A 17,085-nucleotide genomic window follows, 5' to 3' on the forward strand; every position below is an offset into this window, starting at 1 on the left:
AGAGTAAGGAATTCACTAAATCATGTTTCAAAACGTCTGATCGTTTCTCAGTAAGTTGGCTTCAACTGTAAGTGTTAGCAAAGCAAGAGCAGAATTTCCAGCTGAAGACAGGAACAGCTTGAGCTCAAATAAATAAATGAACAGTACTTTCTGCTAGGGCTGCACGACGTGGACATAAAACGTGATGTTCAATAAAGATGTTTGATATCATGATGACTATATGAGAAGCATCAAATTATTATATAATTGTGGGCTCTGACTGGATGTGCCGCAAGTACAGACTTTTTATTTTTGCTGAATAAACCAACACAAAGCACCATTCACTTTTTTGCAAAATAAAAACTAATGAAATACTAATAGCTATTTACTTTACAACTACAAGGACACTTTTTTATGCAGTAAGACTGAAAAGGACACAGGGTCACTGAAAAAGTTATTGCACTCATTAGGGCTTCTTCTCTGTGTTCAGGGCATATAGATTCTGTTTTCTTCCATTTATTTTCCCCCCTTTTGCCATATGCCTCTATGCTTTATTTTCTAGCTTGTTCTTAGAGTTTGTTTTGTATTTCCTTTTTTTCTTTTGGTTACAAACCACATGCAGATAGAAGGAATAACTACAAGGCAGGACAAGGGAGGCATGGACATGGGAGGAGACTAGAAAGGGCAAAACCAGGAAGTTACAACATTACCACTTTTACTGGTTTTCTTAGGAGCCATGCAATTTCTTCCATTAGTTGGATTTTACACCTACATTGGATGATGAAATTGCTTCTTTTCAGCATTGTGGGTGGGTGGGGGGAGTGAACATTACACTATGCACATGTTATTAACTGTGGAGATCACAGAGCTAATGATACAGGAAAATGGGCTTACACTTGGATTATTGTTCTGGAGTCCCCAACTTCTCCACCGTCCCCTATGGTCAGTGTGTCATATCCAAGCTCAAGGTCAAACTCCTCAAAGTTGATCTGGATCACCTGTAAGGGTGGAAGAAAATGATCTTATAGAAAATGTTATAAGAAAACCTGATATTTTCATATCTAATGATTATTTATTTTACCAACTATTTATAATTTATTTAAACTAGCAACATTTTGTTGCAACACCACCATTTTTTCTATTTAATGTAATGTAATATTATATGATTTAATATAATTGTTAGGATGTAAACAAAGTCATTCAGATTGATTTGATATGAAATGCATTGTTACATGAAATGGTTATGAATCCACTGCCTGATGTCTGAGACTGATGTTGAGTGATGATAGTTCTCAAAAGGTTTTGGCCTAAAGCATATTTTTAAAACCCCTTAATAGTGGAGATGTACTGTACAAAAAAAAATAGTCTGTAAACTTTTTTTTTTAAACACTGCTTTATCATTATCATCATTGTTTATAAAAACTCAAGGGACATGTGTAAGTTTACTGGTGCTTTCGGATGATTAGATAAGTTTAGATTCTCTTAATGACTGAATTATGCAGTAATGTAAAACTCAGTGGAATTCCTCGAAGAAGCATCTTAACTCATAAATGTGATGGAAGTGATAAAACTCTCAGAACTGGGCAGCAATAAAATGACTAGAGGCGCGAGTTTTGGGCTGTAATTTCTACAAACCTGGACGTTTGCGTCACACTTGGTCATATGATCAAGATTTACTGGTGTAAAAGTTGATAATATTGTTAAGGAACTTCTCCTCTTGCTAATGCTCTCCAAGTTTAGACAGGATGGCGTTAACGTTCTACCCATTACATGAAGAAAATGGTTGAAAGACTTCCAAAGCATCCACCATTTAGTCATTTAAAAATGTTTAATACGGTTGCATGCCCCAGAAGACTAAATAAGGCAAGTAGCAGCACTCAAAAAACATTTTTTTTCCAAAGTGGTGCAACGCTGGCCTTAAAAATTTACCAAAATTGCAGAGATTTGTATCTGGACTACACTAAATTTATCAGACAACTGCTGGGTTTCGTAAGTAATCTGGTCTGTAATTTTCTCAGGGAAGGAGGGAGAAAAACACAGATCAAGAAGGCAGTAAAATCACAGAGTGGCATTAATAAAACGTGAAATTACCCCAAGACCACATGTAAATTTAATGCTGTCCAAATAGGCCTTAGGTTAAATTTACGTTCAGCTGGTACAACTGGCTACAGGGGTCGTGGTGTCTACAACAGAAATACAGCCATTTCATTGACCATCCAAAACCACCAGTGAACACTGACGTGTCTTCTGAGTTTTAGATGTGACGTTGACGAGAGTTAAATAGTGGTACATCTGAAAAAAGTATACTTTTGGGGTTACTATTCTGACTTACTATTGCAAAGCAAAGTCTCAGGCACCAGGCAGTGTATTCACAACCACTTAATGCAACAACTTTCTGTGAGGGAGCTTAAGGAGGCAGTAAATGCTATGGTTTCATTCACCACTACTGTGAAAAATTCTGACCCTAAAACAGCGCATTTCACATCCAACCACTCTGAATGACTTTGTCTACATGTTAACCTTTTAATAATGCAAAAATGTTGAAAAATCAGTGGAATTCCCTTATAAAATATTAATGTTCTTCTGTAAACCATTCCTGATATGAGGTTTTCTCGTGACAGTGCCAATGTGAAAGTGATCACTTCTCAGTCAGACGCTCCGGCGCCTGAGGTCTTCTCATATGGTCTTAATCAACGCTTCCAACTGTGGTCTGCAATGGCCATAATTATGAAATAAAAGTGATATACACATACAATAACCTAGTGAGCTCACAAGCTGATAAAGGCCAGTAATTTGCTATATGTTATCAGTAAATCACCCTTCATTTCCACTCAGCCTAAATGGCCTCATGGACGTCCAGTGGAACTGAAAATTCAGCTGATTACAGTAATGCACGATTTATGAAATATATAATCGTGAGTCACAGAAACAGAAAACTTCAGTGTGTGATCTGCGTTCCTCGCTCAGATTCTTCAGCACTGAACGTTCCACTCATTCCACGTTTAAGCTGATATCACATGCCACTGATACATTAGTCGTTCCATTTGCATAATCACCCTCCGGAGTGTGTTCAGAGGCTGTCTCACAGATAGCGGCGTCTGAACGAAGCCCGAGGCGTGGGATTTATGTGTAAACAATACGAAATGCGCCATATCCCTTTTCAAATGCGCAACAATAACACAGGAAACACATGCTATGTGCACACGTGCGCCTATCTGGTGGTAAGACTTTGAGTGGTTTTTCAAAATCTCTCCACAGTTCAACTGTCAAGATGTGAACACAGTCATTCAGAGGGGTTTGATGTGAAATTCTTTGTTCTAAAGAATCTTCCTGATGCACATTTCTTTACAGTGGTGCTGACAGGAACCATAAATATAGCCATGTTATGTAGTACCCAAAACCACCAGTGAACCTACACGCCTTCTAAGGTTTTACATGTAATGTTAGTGATGGTAAAATAGTGGAAAATAGGAAAAAAAAAACAAAAAAAACTTTTCTTTGGGACTACGTTGCCTTACAACACTGCATGTACCCCTCCACCTTGCATTTCTTTTAAAAATGCATATCATGTGCCAACTTTCTGTGATTTTTAGAGACAATATCAAGGAAAACCCAATTTTTATTAATTAATTAAATTCCATTTTAATTTAAGTTAATGAGTGTTTAACCGTGACCCTAGCTGGACTAAGTGGTTAACAACGATGATGATGATGATGTGTTTATATATATTGCTAAGGTTTTATTATTAATTCCCCAGAACATACAGTTCATATATGGAAACTAAGCTGCCTGTTTTGAATTCAGTGTTTTTGTGATACACAGTCCATTTACATATGTCCACCTGTATATATTACATAGCAGTTTAGCTCCGACCATTCACGCTGAAGTTACAAGGAGCGTCTCTGATTGTATAAAGCATAACACATAGCAGTCAATCAGAACAGAGGTCATTTACGTATGTCTTAAAGACACAGTAACATAGTAACACAGTAACAGCCTGTTAGATTCTAAGGGATTAAGGGAGGTCGGAAAAATGGTCACGCAAAAATGAATTATGACTGTTTTTGGTACACAAAACCACACAAATGGTATAACCTGACCCCATGGGAAAAACATGAAAAACGTAACATATGGGTCCTTAAAAAGCTTCAAACGTCTGGTTCCTAACACCACCTCTGTGATCAGTACAGACTCTGTAAAATTCTCTAGAACAAAGCGTCTCACATCAAACCACTCAGAATGACTTTATTTACATTGTAACAGCTTAATTATGAAAAAATTCTGAAAAATCAGCGGTACTTCCCTTTAAGTTTACTTCGTAGCACTAACAATGCGATAATGCACTCGTGCTGCCTGTGGCTCTCTTATTATGAGAGCGAGAGAAGCGCAATAAAACTTAAACTCTGCAATTCCATCTGGCTAAGATAAATGAGGCAATAACGCTGTGTCTTTTAGGGCCCATTTGCATTGCACAGCACCAGGAGGGCATAGATTTAGCAGCAATTGAATATCCAGCCCTGCTATTTGCAAATAGTTAATGGCAGGATGGGAGAGAATTCTTTGAAAATATTTCAAATACCGGAGCGCATTCATGCAGGTATGTAATTCCAGGCTGTTTTAGTGATAAATGCTCAGGTGTTCATTCACAAAAGCGGACATTAACTGCGTAATAACATTTATCTGAAACATAACGTAATAGTTAAGTGTTTTAAATAGATTGTGGCAACAAAAAAAGGCTCTGATCTAAGCTGTGCTCTGCTACTAGGATACTTCAAGGAAAACTGAAGGCATACTGAGAGCTTCTTAATATTCTTCAGTATTAAGTGTGACAAACGTTTAATCTGTTTAATCCCGTAGAATAAACACACAGGCCAAATGTAGGCCCTGGAGAAGAGAGCACAAACCAGTATTACATGTCTCTGATACATTTCTATCACAAGAGATTTACTTGAAGCCACACCAGGAATCATTCAGCTCTACAGCACTGTGCAAAAGTCAGACACCACTCTTCATGTATATGACTAACAGTCCAAACAGGTATTAAGCAGTGATTGCACTCGTGTGTCCACTCTTTACCTTTCTTAACGTCCATTCCTTTCAAGAGACTTGATTTCAGTTTTTCAAAGAAATCTGCAGGGATATTTTTCCAGACCTCAAAAGTACAGTCACAGAATATATGGGTCATTCTACACAAACTTCCACTTTTCTATCTATCCATAGGAGTCACTGGTGTTACCAATCCTCATTGGTGTTACACAAAGGAAAGGTAACACCACGGACAGTAACATCAGTGACATTTGTAATGAAAAATGCCTTTTACAAAATGGCTGCTACACAGCATAAAACCACATGTAGTCAATCATGGAATGTCCACTAAAATATGTAATTTAATCCATTTGTATTCTACTGTTTCACAATTACCTAGGAATAAAGTAGGTCACACCAGTGACTTCAACTGAAAGCTTCATATGAGATCATGAGCTAAATGGGAAAATGTCTGATAACTGAAATGACACAGTGGACTTACTATGTGCTTTTCTTCACAGATCTTCAGAAAACAGGTAAAATGAAGTCAAGTGATGTCATCAGTGTGATTTTTATTTCAAAATAAGAGATTTTTTGTTACACAGTAACACCAGTGACGCGACTCCTGGGGAGCACATCTTTCATTATATATTTTTTAATATTTATTTGGCATTTGTTTTCTTCACGTCATTTAAATCATATTTTATAGTCATGTATGGATTATTGCAGTTAAAATTGCAGATTTTTTTTTTTACCTCAAAATATGGCGCTCAGCCTTTACACATGACTGTGAGGTCAAGCACTTCTGTGGTGCTTGGAATTCTAGATAATTGATTTAAAAACCCTTATTGCTAAATTGATAGCTCAATAAGGCATAATTGTTAAATTGTGTGTGTGTGTGTGTGTGTTTATATATATATATATATATATATATATATATATATATATATATATATAAACATACTTATATATATACACACACACTGTGACCAGCCACTTCATTAAAACCACCTCCTTGTTCCTACACTCAGTGTTCATTGTAATTAGCTTTACTTACCACATAGGTGTAGTTCTACAATTCAAGACTGTAGTACATCTGTTTCTCTGCATACTATGTTAGCCCGCTTTTACCCTGTTCTACAATGATGAGGACCCAAACAAGACCACCTCAGAGCAGGTTTATGTGGGTGGTGGGTCATTCTCAGCACTGTAGTGACTTTGACTTACCTGTGACCACTGAAGGACTACAGAATGACCAACACAAACTATGCAGCAACAGATAAGTCGCTGTCTCTGACTCTACATCTACATCATGGGCCAAATATGTAGATATGTCTAACAGAGCGGACAGTGAGTGGAAACAGTGTTTAAAAACTCCAGCAGCACTGCTGTGTCTGATCCACTCGTACCAGCACAACACACACTTACACACCACCACCACGTCAGGGTCACTGCAGTGCTAAGAATGATCCATCAGCCAGATGATACCCATTCTATTGTGGTCCTGGCCATTAAAGACCAAGGTAAAAGGCAGCTAACAAAGTATGCAGAGAAACAGTTGGACTACAGTCTGTAATTGTAGAACTACAAAGTGCTTCTATATGGTCTGTATAGAAGCATCTGACATTTGCACAGTACTGTATATACATCAGAGGCGATATAAATGAGGAGACCAGCCACTGGTTGAAATATAAATGAGAAAGCACAAAACGTTCACCATGGCGTCTGTTTATGGTGAAAGTCCCACCCTTCAAGAAACAGAGCAACTTGCTGGTTATGCAATGACTTTGGAGAAGCCCCCTCCTTTTGTGGAGATCTGCGCATACGCAGCAGAACAACCTGAAAAAAAGAATTTTTTTGTGCATTTGCTGAACTTATTGCTACTTTAATTAGGTTTTTGTCAGATTTTAGCAGTGACTTCAAATATGTTTGTAAAGCAGTAATTTGACCTTCAGTTTCAAATATTTAGGGCTCTCCTCATTCAAACAGATAGAAGTCTGGTCTTGTATGGCTGGAAGTAACTGCCCGACGGCATTGCAAAGATGGCTGTAGAGTGAACAGTCTTTCTTATAAGGACTTTGATACACATTCACTGCCCGCTTCATTACAAACCAAGCAATAGAGTATTCAAAGATGATTCCATAAACCGCAACGTCTTTTTATTTGGTGCATTAATACAAAATTTAATTGATGTGTGAGGTCATATGTGTGCAAGTATTTTATGTGTATGTTTTTATGATTTTAGAACCAGAACTATGTGTTTTATAGATTTCCCGGGAAACGAGTGAGTCTCTAATTCTCAACAGTAGCATTTCCTTCCATGCTGTAATATACAGCAGAATGTTCCGAGCTAATGCAGTGCACCATTCTGTGCCGACAGTCCACAGAGCCACCTCAGCAGAGTATAACAGAGCACCATAAAGTCTGCTAGTGAGCCGCAGGCTTACGCTAACTTCGGCCCATTAGGATCCTTCTGTCTCACAAAGAAGGTTGTAGCATCATCAATCTCTCTAAGTCAAGAAAGTGCCAGACAAAATGACCCGCAAACTTCCACTATATAGCACGCTCCTATTATCGATGCAGTGCGCATGCACATGAGACAAGGAACCAATTAGGTTTATGGGTATAAGCATAATTACCCACATGGTTGGCACATCATATATCAATGCAGAGTCAATGTCTCTATGTGTGTGCGTGTACACTGTGCGTGAGGCGAATGCGAATGTCGACGTACTCTACCTTATTGGGGTTACTGGCCGTGATGATCCACACACACTGCGAGTTGCTCTCATACTGGATGGGGAAATTAGGAGAAGTCAAAGTGCCAGATGGACCGTAGAGGTTGGAGCCGCACGTTTTCACTGGAAAACATCACAGATGGACGGATGAGGAACTGCTATGGCCTGCATGGCCGAATGTGTAATTAAAGGTTTGTGGCTGTGAGAGCTTATTACAGTTTAGTGAGCGGTTACTCTTTATTTCAGCCATTATTCGTATGGGATATGGTGTGGTTTCACTGCCAATGGAGGGAATCCACTTGGATGTATACTCAGTGAGCAACATAACAAGCTCTAATTCAGAACAGTATCACACAGCTTATCATGTTCCAGTTATTTAGTTCACTCTGTGAAAACGGCTGATTTGTATGCGGACATACTTGAGCTGTCAAATGATAAAAAAATATTGCAAATTTATTGCACTATTTTGTGTGGTAAAATGTGAAAATGGACATTTTTTCCATTTAAACAGCGGTGCTTTTTGTTCTAGCTATACGAGATACAGAATAAGCTTGTACTTCAAACATGTTGAGAAGTCAAAAGAACAGATAATAAACTGAATTCATTTTGTTAGTAAATTGATCTACACTGTATGGCCAAAAGTATTTGGACACCCCCTCTTAATTATTGAGTTCAGGTGTTTCAGCCACACCCATATATATAATCACAGGTTTATAAAATCAACCACATAACCATGCAATCTCGGACAAACACTTGCAGTAGAATGGGTTGTACTGAAAAGCTCAGTAACTTTAAAGGTGGCACCGTCATAAAATGCCACGTTTGCCAGTCAGTTTGTGAAATTTTTGCCCTGCTAGATCTGTCCCAGTTAACTTTATTGTGAAATGGAAGCATCTACACACGTGTCAAGCTCCAGTCCTTACAGGCTAAAAAAGTGCAGACTTAAGCACGCTGCCTCATTAAACACACTTGATTCAACTCATCAGCTAATTAGCAAGGCCTTCATGAACTGAATTCAGAGTGTTAGACGAGGGTAAACGCTAATATCTGCAGCATTTTGGCCTGGAAGGTCCCCAGTTTGACATGCCTGGTCCAGGACCCGCAACAGCTCAGCCATAAAGCAGTAGACCACACAAACTCACAGAGCGGGGCTGCTGAGTGCTAAACACAGTACAGAGTTCCAAACTGCCTCTGGAAGCAACATCAGCACAAGAACTTTATGTGGGGGGCTTCATGAAATGGGTTTCCATGGCCGAGCAGCTGCACATAAGCCTAAGGTCACTCTGCGCAGTGCCAAGTTTGGGCTGGAGCGGTGCAAAGCATGCTGCCACTGGACTCTGGAGTAGTGGAAACATGTTCTCTGGAGTTATAAATCACGCTTCACTATCTGGCAGTCTGATAAACAAATCTGGGTTTGGTGGATGGGAGGAAAATGCTGTCTACTAGAATGCATAGTGCCTACTTGGTGAAGGAGGCATAAAGGTCTGGAGCTGTTTTCAGGGTTTGGGCCCCTTAGTTCCAGTGAAAGGCAATGTTAATGCTACAGCATACAAAGTTATTTTGGTAACAACCATTTGACGAAGGCCCTTTCCTGTTCCAGTATGACTGTGCCCCTGTGTACAAGGCAAGGCCCATAAAGACATGGTTCGGTCAGCTTGTTGTGGAGGAACTCACAGTGGCCTAAACAGAGCCCTGATCTCAACCCCACTGAAAACCTCTGGGATGAATTGGAATGATGATTGTAAGTCAAGGCTTCTTGTCCAACATCAGTGCCTGACCTCACAAAAGCTTTTTCGACAGAATGGTCACAAACTCCCACAGACACTCCAAAAGCTGGTGGAAGCGTTCCTAGAAGAGTGGAGGCTGTCATAGCCACAAAGTGGGGGGGGGCAACTCCTTGTTAACGGCCATGGTTTTGGAATGGGATGTCAACAGGCTCATATAGATGTGATGGTCAGGTGTCCACATACTTTTGGCCATACAATGTACATGTACATTTTTTGAGTTTTCTAAGCTTGCTGCAGCGCATTTAGACCAAAACATCACGACTGACATAAGACTGTGTATTAAAAACCATTTTTCTGTCAACCTTTAATGATAACTTCCTTCTGACATGCCTACGTTCACATTTTTCACCAAAAACAAAAAAACATATGGCTCAAACAACAGTAACATTAGCTAGGGAAGCATTAATATTAAATATTAATATTAAAGTTACCAACAGCATGGTAGAACCAAGCTAGTTATGATCATTAGCTAGGACTATAAAACTAGCTACCTTTACTTAGCTAATTACATTACAACACATGACTTACAACTAAATCTACCCCAAAACTGAGGGAAGCTGGTGAAACGACTGTTCTACACTTATGAACAAACCAAATAACACAGAATAAAGAGTTTTATTCAGTAGTGTTAAATTTAACGTTACGAATGTTAATGTGCTTAATGATTGTCAGTAATCTTTTTCTAATGAATCTTCCCAGTTTGATCCTTTAAACTGCCTGAGGTAGTGAAAGCTGAAGCCCAGCTGCAGTCTGCTACATATTTCTATGTTAAAACCTGCAACTGTAGCCATCAGCATTCAAAATTTCTTTTAAAACGATACCTTTAGCACTTTCAGCAGACTACACAGGACAGTGCTTGCGGGAGACCTATAGATAAAACAAGCAGCAAACTAACAAAAGCAACAGCAGAGTGGAGCTCCAGTTCCCCTTGAGAGCATCCACTATAACAAGAATCCATAAGGTGTATGAACGAGAGTGAGAGGCTACAATCACGAGGAGTATGATATACAGACTCATTGTTTGGAACACGTAGACAGTGTTGCTCTCACTGGATGAAAATTGGAAACTGTGTTTACTGTAAAAACAAGGTTTATGTGAATCCTGCATTTAAATAATGAAAATAATGTTACTGAATTACTAAAATTAATAAATACATTCTAATAAAGTTATTTTGTCTACTCATACAGGTTGAGCAAAATGCACTGCTTTAAAAATGGAAAAATAGGCAAATTTAAGCGAGAAAGACAAATGAGATTAATTGCAATCGCAAAATAATGAAATAAATCACAATTAATTACTTTTAAAGTTTGACATCTTTAGCATTAAATAAGAAAACACTGGTTGTATTAAAAGTAATACAGAATAATAAACACACAAGTATGTTAGAAAATACTGTGTTGTTTCTAACACATTCTGTTTGAAGAGCGTGAAAGAAGCTCCTAGTTCCAATCCACTGCAGTGTTGACACTGTTGCCTAAAAATTAGTTTTTATTACTGTATGTGGCAAAACACTGCTGAGATTTACCGCTGAGATTTGCAGAGATGCCTAACTGTCCCAAAGCCATGCTGCCGCTCTGATCAAACAACAAACATGTGATGAGCCAGATTTCCCAGAAATACTAAGAGTTTGAAGCCAATAAAGCAAACATGGACTGCTCCCCACAACCCAACAAGCTGGCAATATCCACTCTGTATCAATCTCATTGATTAGATTGGATTAAAGAACATTACAGTACATCAGTGAGCAGATCTGCAGCATTGGCCTGTCCTGAAAGTACACTGAAATTGGCTGTCTCACCTTTACACACAGGCCTGTGGTCACTCCAGGCTGCGAACACTTCCGCCACTCTCTGGCAGGTGATGCTCTTGGAGCCCTGCAGGACGTGGTCTCCATCACAGGTGAACCCAACCATTGCTCCGATGCTTTCAGGTTTCAAGGAGATTAGAAAACAAGCACAATCAGTGAGCAACTGAGGACATTAACCTCATCCTGATCTGGAGAACAAATTATGTAATCAGTAATTGATATAATCTGGAAGATTCTACATGTAACAGAAATTGCAATTTGTTGCAGTCTGCCTCAAGTGTTTGCCAGATAATCACTGAATATAGCATTTTATGAGCCAACATTGCTTACGTGGGCAATAACTGGACTAATGTAACAACTGTTTTGTAGCTAAATGCTTAAGCTTCAGCCTTGAGGCTATAAAGAAACATGCTACATTGTCATGGCAAATCCAATTAAGTTCCTTAATCTGTCATAATCGTTAAACAGTGTTGTATAAGCCTACACTGCTAATACACAGAAGCCAACATGGTTTCTTTTTTTTATCTGATAACAAAAAAAAAGTCATGATGCTTCTCCATTTGGGGCTGGCTTAGTATTTCAGTGCTAACAGCTATATGTTAAGGCTACTGTAGCTAACTAGGCTCATTAACAATGATAAGTTTCAGAAGGAACCATATATAAAGGGATGTTATACTTTTATCATAGCAAAACTAATTTCCAAAATTTCTTTTTGTATAAAATCTTAACTAAATACTTGTTACTTTTTATAAAAGCATAATTAACCCCTTTTCAAAGTAGCCATAAAGGCTATTTCTGCCAGTTCTGAAGGTCTGAACAAGGTTGAAGAAAATCAGAGGTGAAGTGGATTATTTTTCGACTTTGCAGGTGAAGCAGCACTTCAACAATTATAAAAGTTAGTTAGGCAGTTGTTATTATTTTTTAATATAGGAAAGCTGAGGTTGTGCGGCCTTCATTGCTCCTTAGCAGCTCAACACAGAGTCACAATGTCACACACAGAGCGCCAATAGTGACTCTGATAACAGAGTTCTAATGAAAAGTATTTTATTTATTAATTGCAACAGTCTATTTCTATTCCATTAGCAGAATGGTCATTAGGAGGTCTGAAATAAAAGGACGCTAAAAATTAATTAATTGATTCTTGCCCAGATTCCGTAGACATGATGACCATATACCAAAACCTGCGCATGCATGTGCGAATAGTTAAACTATAGATTCCATTCTTGTGTCCAATGCCAGATACCAGCAAATTAATAGTATCAGGAATTTGTATTAATGAAACACCCACTGCTAGATACAGTCTGCATGGATGAACACACACAAACACACCCAGGGTTTACCTGAAATCAGAGCCTATGCGCCTGCCGTTCTCTGGCTCTCCAGGGTCTGGACAGTAGTTGGACACTTGCTTCACACCCCCCTCGTTCACTGCAGATCGGAAATGAAGCACAGCTGTAAGCTAGTGCACAACCATTACCGCCCTACAGCTGAGCAACAGAGTGGGCACAGTGGAATAATGCCATGCTGCCCACAGATACTTTACGTTCTGTGCGCAGAGGTGGGTAGCAGCAAGTTACGTGCTCAAAATTACATTTTTAAACATCTCTTCAGAAAAAGACTTGTCGATTTCACTTTAGGCAAATTTTTAAAGCAGAAGTTTCTGATTTCCTCAAGTTACCTCATTCCGTTATTTTCATTTTTCTCACGTAATCCTCCATGTTCTCCGTCTGCTACACCTTAATTGGATTTTCACTCCGTGCTATAACTGGGCAGTCCACTGGCATTTAAGTGATAGGATATCTGCATTAGGAAAGCGCTATTCGTGCACATACACAAAGCTATTTTGAGAAGAAATGGTCCACTTAACTTGCTTGAACTTATTCTGCTCAAATTGTCCCCTGTAATTTTGCTCTCATTGATGTACTAACACTCACTCTGATTTTAGGCTCAGTGAAGACCTGTTCCAACAGGGGTGTGGTAGTTATTTCCCATAAAGAAGCCTAAAACTAGCTTTCAATATGTTATTTGTCATGTTATGTAGTACTGTGTAGCAGCAGTGCACCCCTGAACCTCATGGGTTTGACACATTTATATCTTTACAGTTTATAAATTTATATTTTTCGTCCATTAATGTTCTCTCACTACAATACCCAGCATGCATTGTGCAAATACATTAGACAACCTATTGTAGAGGCTAACAAATACAGGCATGATAGTTCGCTTGCTGGCAGGAATGTTAGCTATCTGGCTTCCATCTGCATTAGCCAGCTAGTGGAAAAAAATTTTAAAACAAATTTTAAAAATTCAAAAAAGTTTTTCAAAAGCTCCTCCCACCTTCAATCATCAGAAGGGGTTTTTTAAACTAGAAAATCTAACTCTCAGAACAATTCTAGCACCATTGTATGAGGCAAATAGGCTTGTTTGCACAGCTTTTTTTCATTATATTTTTTATTTCGGCCAGTGTGCGTATTTAACCCCTTAGATGGCCAGGGACCGCCAGCAGGCCTAATGTTTTGTTACACACTTCTATTAAAAATACCTTAGCCAGTTTGCACTCAAGTCCCTGTACTTGTACATGAATAATAAGTTTTAGCATGTGAAAAAGATTGGCATTTTAAGAGGTTGAACTTCTGACCCTCCTTCATATAAATGTACTCATACACGTATGAACAATTAAAAAGCTTTAAAGCACCTACTAGACTTTTATAAAAGGAAAAGGTTTATAAACTGTGGCAGATTTACTTGTCAGTTGGCTTAAACAAAACTCCTATACTGAAAGGACTGTTATTTTTTGAAATGACACTCAACTCAGTTTAAAGACATCATAAATCTGAGCACATTTTTCATCAGACTAACATGTCTGTGAAGGCTTTTTAGTCATCCAGGCCATTGAATTGTCTATTAGTAGTAAGTCAAGGCGAGTGGACTCTTGCAGTCGTTTTAATCAGTCACCTGAGACTTCATCGGTTCAAAAAAAGGTTGTGAGAATATTCTTCAGCTTACCTGTCAGCAATATTAGTCTTTTTGACTGATGTATTTCTTAAGCCTTAGAACTCACAGTTATTGTGATAGCAAAAGCATGGTACAGTTAAATATAAATTATTTCTCATTTGTAGCTCATTAAGATGTGCACAGATTTGTATAATATATATAGAGTTCAAAAAACGTACTACAAGATTAGAAAATGTGACTGCAAGACCTGGGATGCCTCCAGGACTGTCCATATCAGATAAACAGCACTTCAAGCTTTCATCTTTGAGAGAGAGCAGAAAATCAAGCTCCACTCTTGCCTCAGAAAATCTCAAAAAATCCACAGATGTTTCTGTCCATCCTTCCACTGTGAGACAACTCAGCACTATGGTTCTGAAAGGATGTGTAGCTGTCAAGAAACCTTTACTGATATAAGGAAACAGACAAAAAAGAACACTGAAATTTAACATCTGATAAGTGGTTAAGATTTTATGGACAACCAGCTTCTAAGACTGAACTTTGGGGGTATGGAAAAATATCCCTGCAAATGTCTTTAAGAAACTGAAATCAAGTCTCCTGAAAAGAATGGAAGCTGTAATAAAGGCAAAGACTGGAAACACTAAATACCGGACAAATCTGATATTAAACTTAGTTGTTGAGGCTTACATATGTTTCCAGCTTTTTTAGAATAAATAAAAAATGATTTTTTGTACTTAATTGTCATTTTGACTGGAAATTAAATGACTAAAGAGTGGTCTCTGACTTTTGCGCAGTTATTTATATATCAAAAGACTTTGACAGCAGCTCAGTCAATCAGATTTTAGAATTTGCCCTTTTTATAACTCAGCGTACATGCAAATGACTGCACACAATCAATTTAACTGTATTAAAGCAGTAAGTTATAAAAAACAACTGTGCTGTTAATGGAATAATCTTTTATCATTAAGATGCTTGGAAACCATAGACTATTGTTAATGAGCTGCATTCATTTATTAATAATACATTCAATTATTTACTTAACATTAGTGTATTTTATCATATTTTGTCGCAATAAGCAATTTGAGATTCAGTGATTTCAAGGGTTTTAGGGGAGTTTTACCCTGCTTTGCATCGTGCCTAACACCCCCCTTTACACGTGGTAAAACCTCGGTCTCTGGTGGTTTATTGCTTCAATATCCCTCTGCATTCTGAACTCAATCAAAACAAAAAGTTGAAAGTGATACTTTACAAATGCATGGGAAATGACTGTAAGCCAGGCTTAATTGCTGTCGGTTCGGTGGTGGATCTTGAGTTGGTAAATTAAAGACCCCATTGATTTACACAGGGGTGTTTGCTGGTGTATTGGGGCACTGAATAAGACTAGGCTGAGCCCAATAATTCACTCATAATTCATCATTCAGAATGCGCGAGGCAGTCACTGTGAAATTGAGGGTAATAAAAATTCTATCCTGTAGTAATTACGCATTTGAAGTGCTACACTGTTGGCTTGAAAATGAATTATTGTGCTCAATACCTTATTACAATGGGAGCCATGCAAGCATGCACTTAAAACTGGTAGAGAATAAGAATCATCGTCAATGACAGTGATTAGTCAATAATGTGTGGCCCAAATCTGTACCCAGATCAGCATGACTGCATCCTTTTCTCTGCTCATTTTCTCTCCATTAAAGGTAACACTCTGTCATCCTACAAGAACAAAGTGGTGACCCTGCCACAATGAAGTGGGATCAAGGGCAATTAGAATGCTAAATGTTGCCCAACTCAAACTTATGGGGTTCTAGATGCAGTAGTCAATAATCATTAGCATGGCATGAAATGATTTCATGCTTTGTTAATGCTTTTTATTTGCCAACAGTGGACATCATATTTTGGCTCATTCTGTAGTAAGAAAGCTCCTCTGTCCAAAAAAACACTTTCCTTTTGTTTATTTTTTTTTTACTTTTACCAAATTTTCTCCCAAATTTAGTCATGACCTATTAAGCTGGGAAGGTAAGGAGACGCATAAAGCGGCACACAACTTTTTTTTGAACGTCATTGGACAGCTCAACTGCTGAATCTGTTACATCAGCCAACAGACGTCCATGTTGACAGGCATCCCACTGAGTGGTAGGGGAGAGGGAGGGAGGGAGAGAGCAAAGTCTTGCTTTATAATGTCTTTGATTAGAGGACTTGCTTATTTATGCATCCTTATTAGGTTGTGAAGCTAATTTTTCCATTAAAGTGTCAACTGTTTAGTGGAGCAGTTTTTTTTTAGAGAGCTTAATAAAAAATTCTACAAGCTTGTCTTTGGGAATTACCTGCATAACTGAAGGCAGGATCTCATGACAAGTATCCAGTGAGTTTAGCTATAGTCAGCAGTCTAATGTTAACTAGAATAAAGTCAGTGTTGTGCAGGTTTGGAGTGAAATCAACACAGTTATACTTTATTTGGTCGTATTATATGATTTAAATTTACTTCTTTACATTTTCCCCTGTCTAATGGGAATGTAGTGTTGTACAGTGTACAATGTTGTAAATGGCCAGGTCAATGTTACTTTGCAAGCTAACCAACATGACAGTGTTTAATTAATTCAGCATTTGAGTAGTTAACATTGACTGTGAAGCATCAATATATAGAGATCAACACAATCAGTGCAGACAGAACTCTGCAGTCCACACAGTACATTGGCTCAACCACCAAACATTAGCTAACTGAGGCAACATCACAAATTTTATTTTATTTGTAGATATGTCATATATTCTCTCTCACATTCACAGACTGTATATATATATATATATA

General features: G+C 38.2%; 1 protein-coding gene across 1 annotated transcript in view; it reads right to left on the bottom strand.

Moving 5' to 3' along the window:
* Positions 1 to 17,085, bottom strand: part of csmd3a (CUB and Sushi multiple domains 3a) — a 457,456-nt gene that overhangs the window by 288,991 nt on the left and 151,380 nt on the right. The window contains exons 8-11 of the mRNA XM_036558514.1: positions 12,677 to 12,764; positions 11,328 to 11,452; positions 7,744 to 7,865; positions 874 to 977 (exon numbers count right to left, since the gene is read on the bottom strand). Coding sequence (XP_036414407.1) covers positions 874 to 977; positions 7,744 to 7,865; positions 11,328 to 11,452; positions 12,677 to 12,764 — 439 coding nt within the window. The remainder of the gene's footprint in view (positions 1 to 873; positions 978 to 7,743; positions 7,866 to 11,327; positions 11,453 to 12,676; positions 12,765 to 17,085) is intronic.

Source organism: Colossoma macropomum, unplaced genomic scaffold (genome assembly GCF_904425465.1).
Source record: "Colossoma macropomum unplaced genomic scaffold, Colossoma_macropomum, whole genome shotgun sequence".
NCBI lineage: Eukaryota > Metazoa > Chordata > Actinopteri > Characiformes > Serrasalmidae > Colossoma > Colossoma macropomum.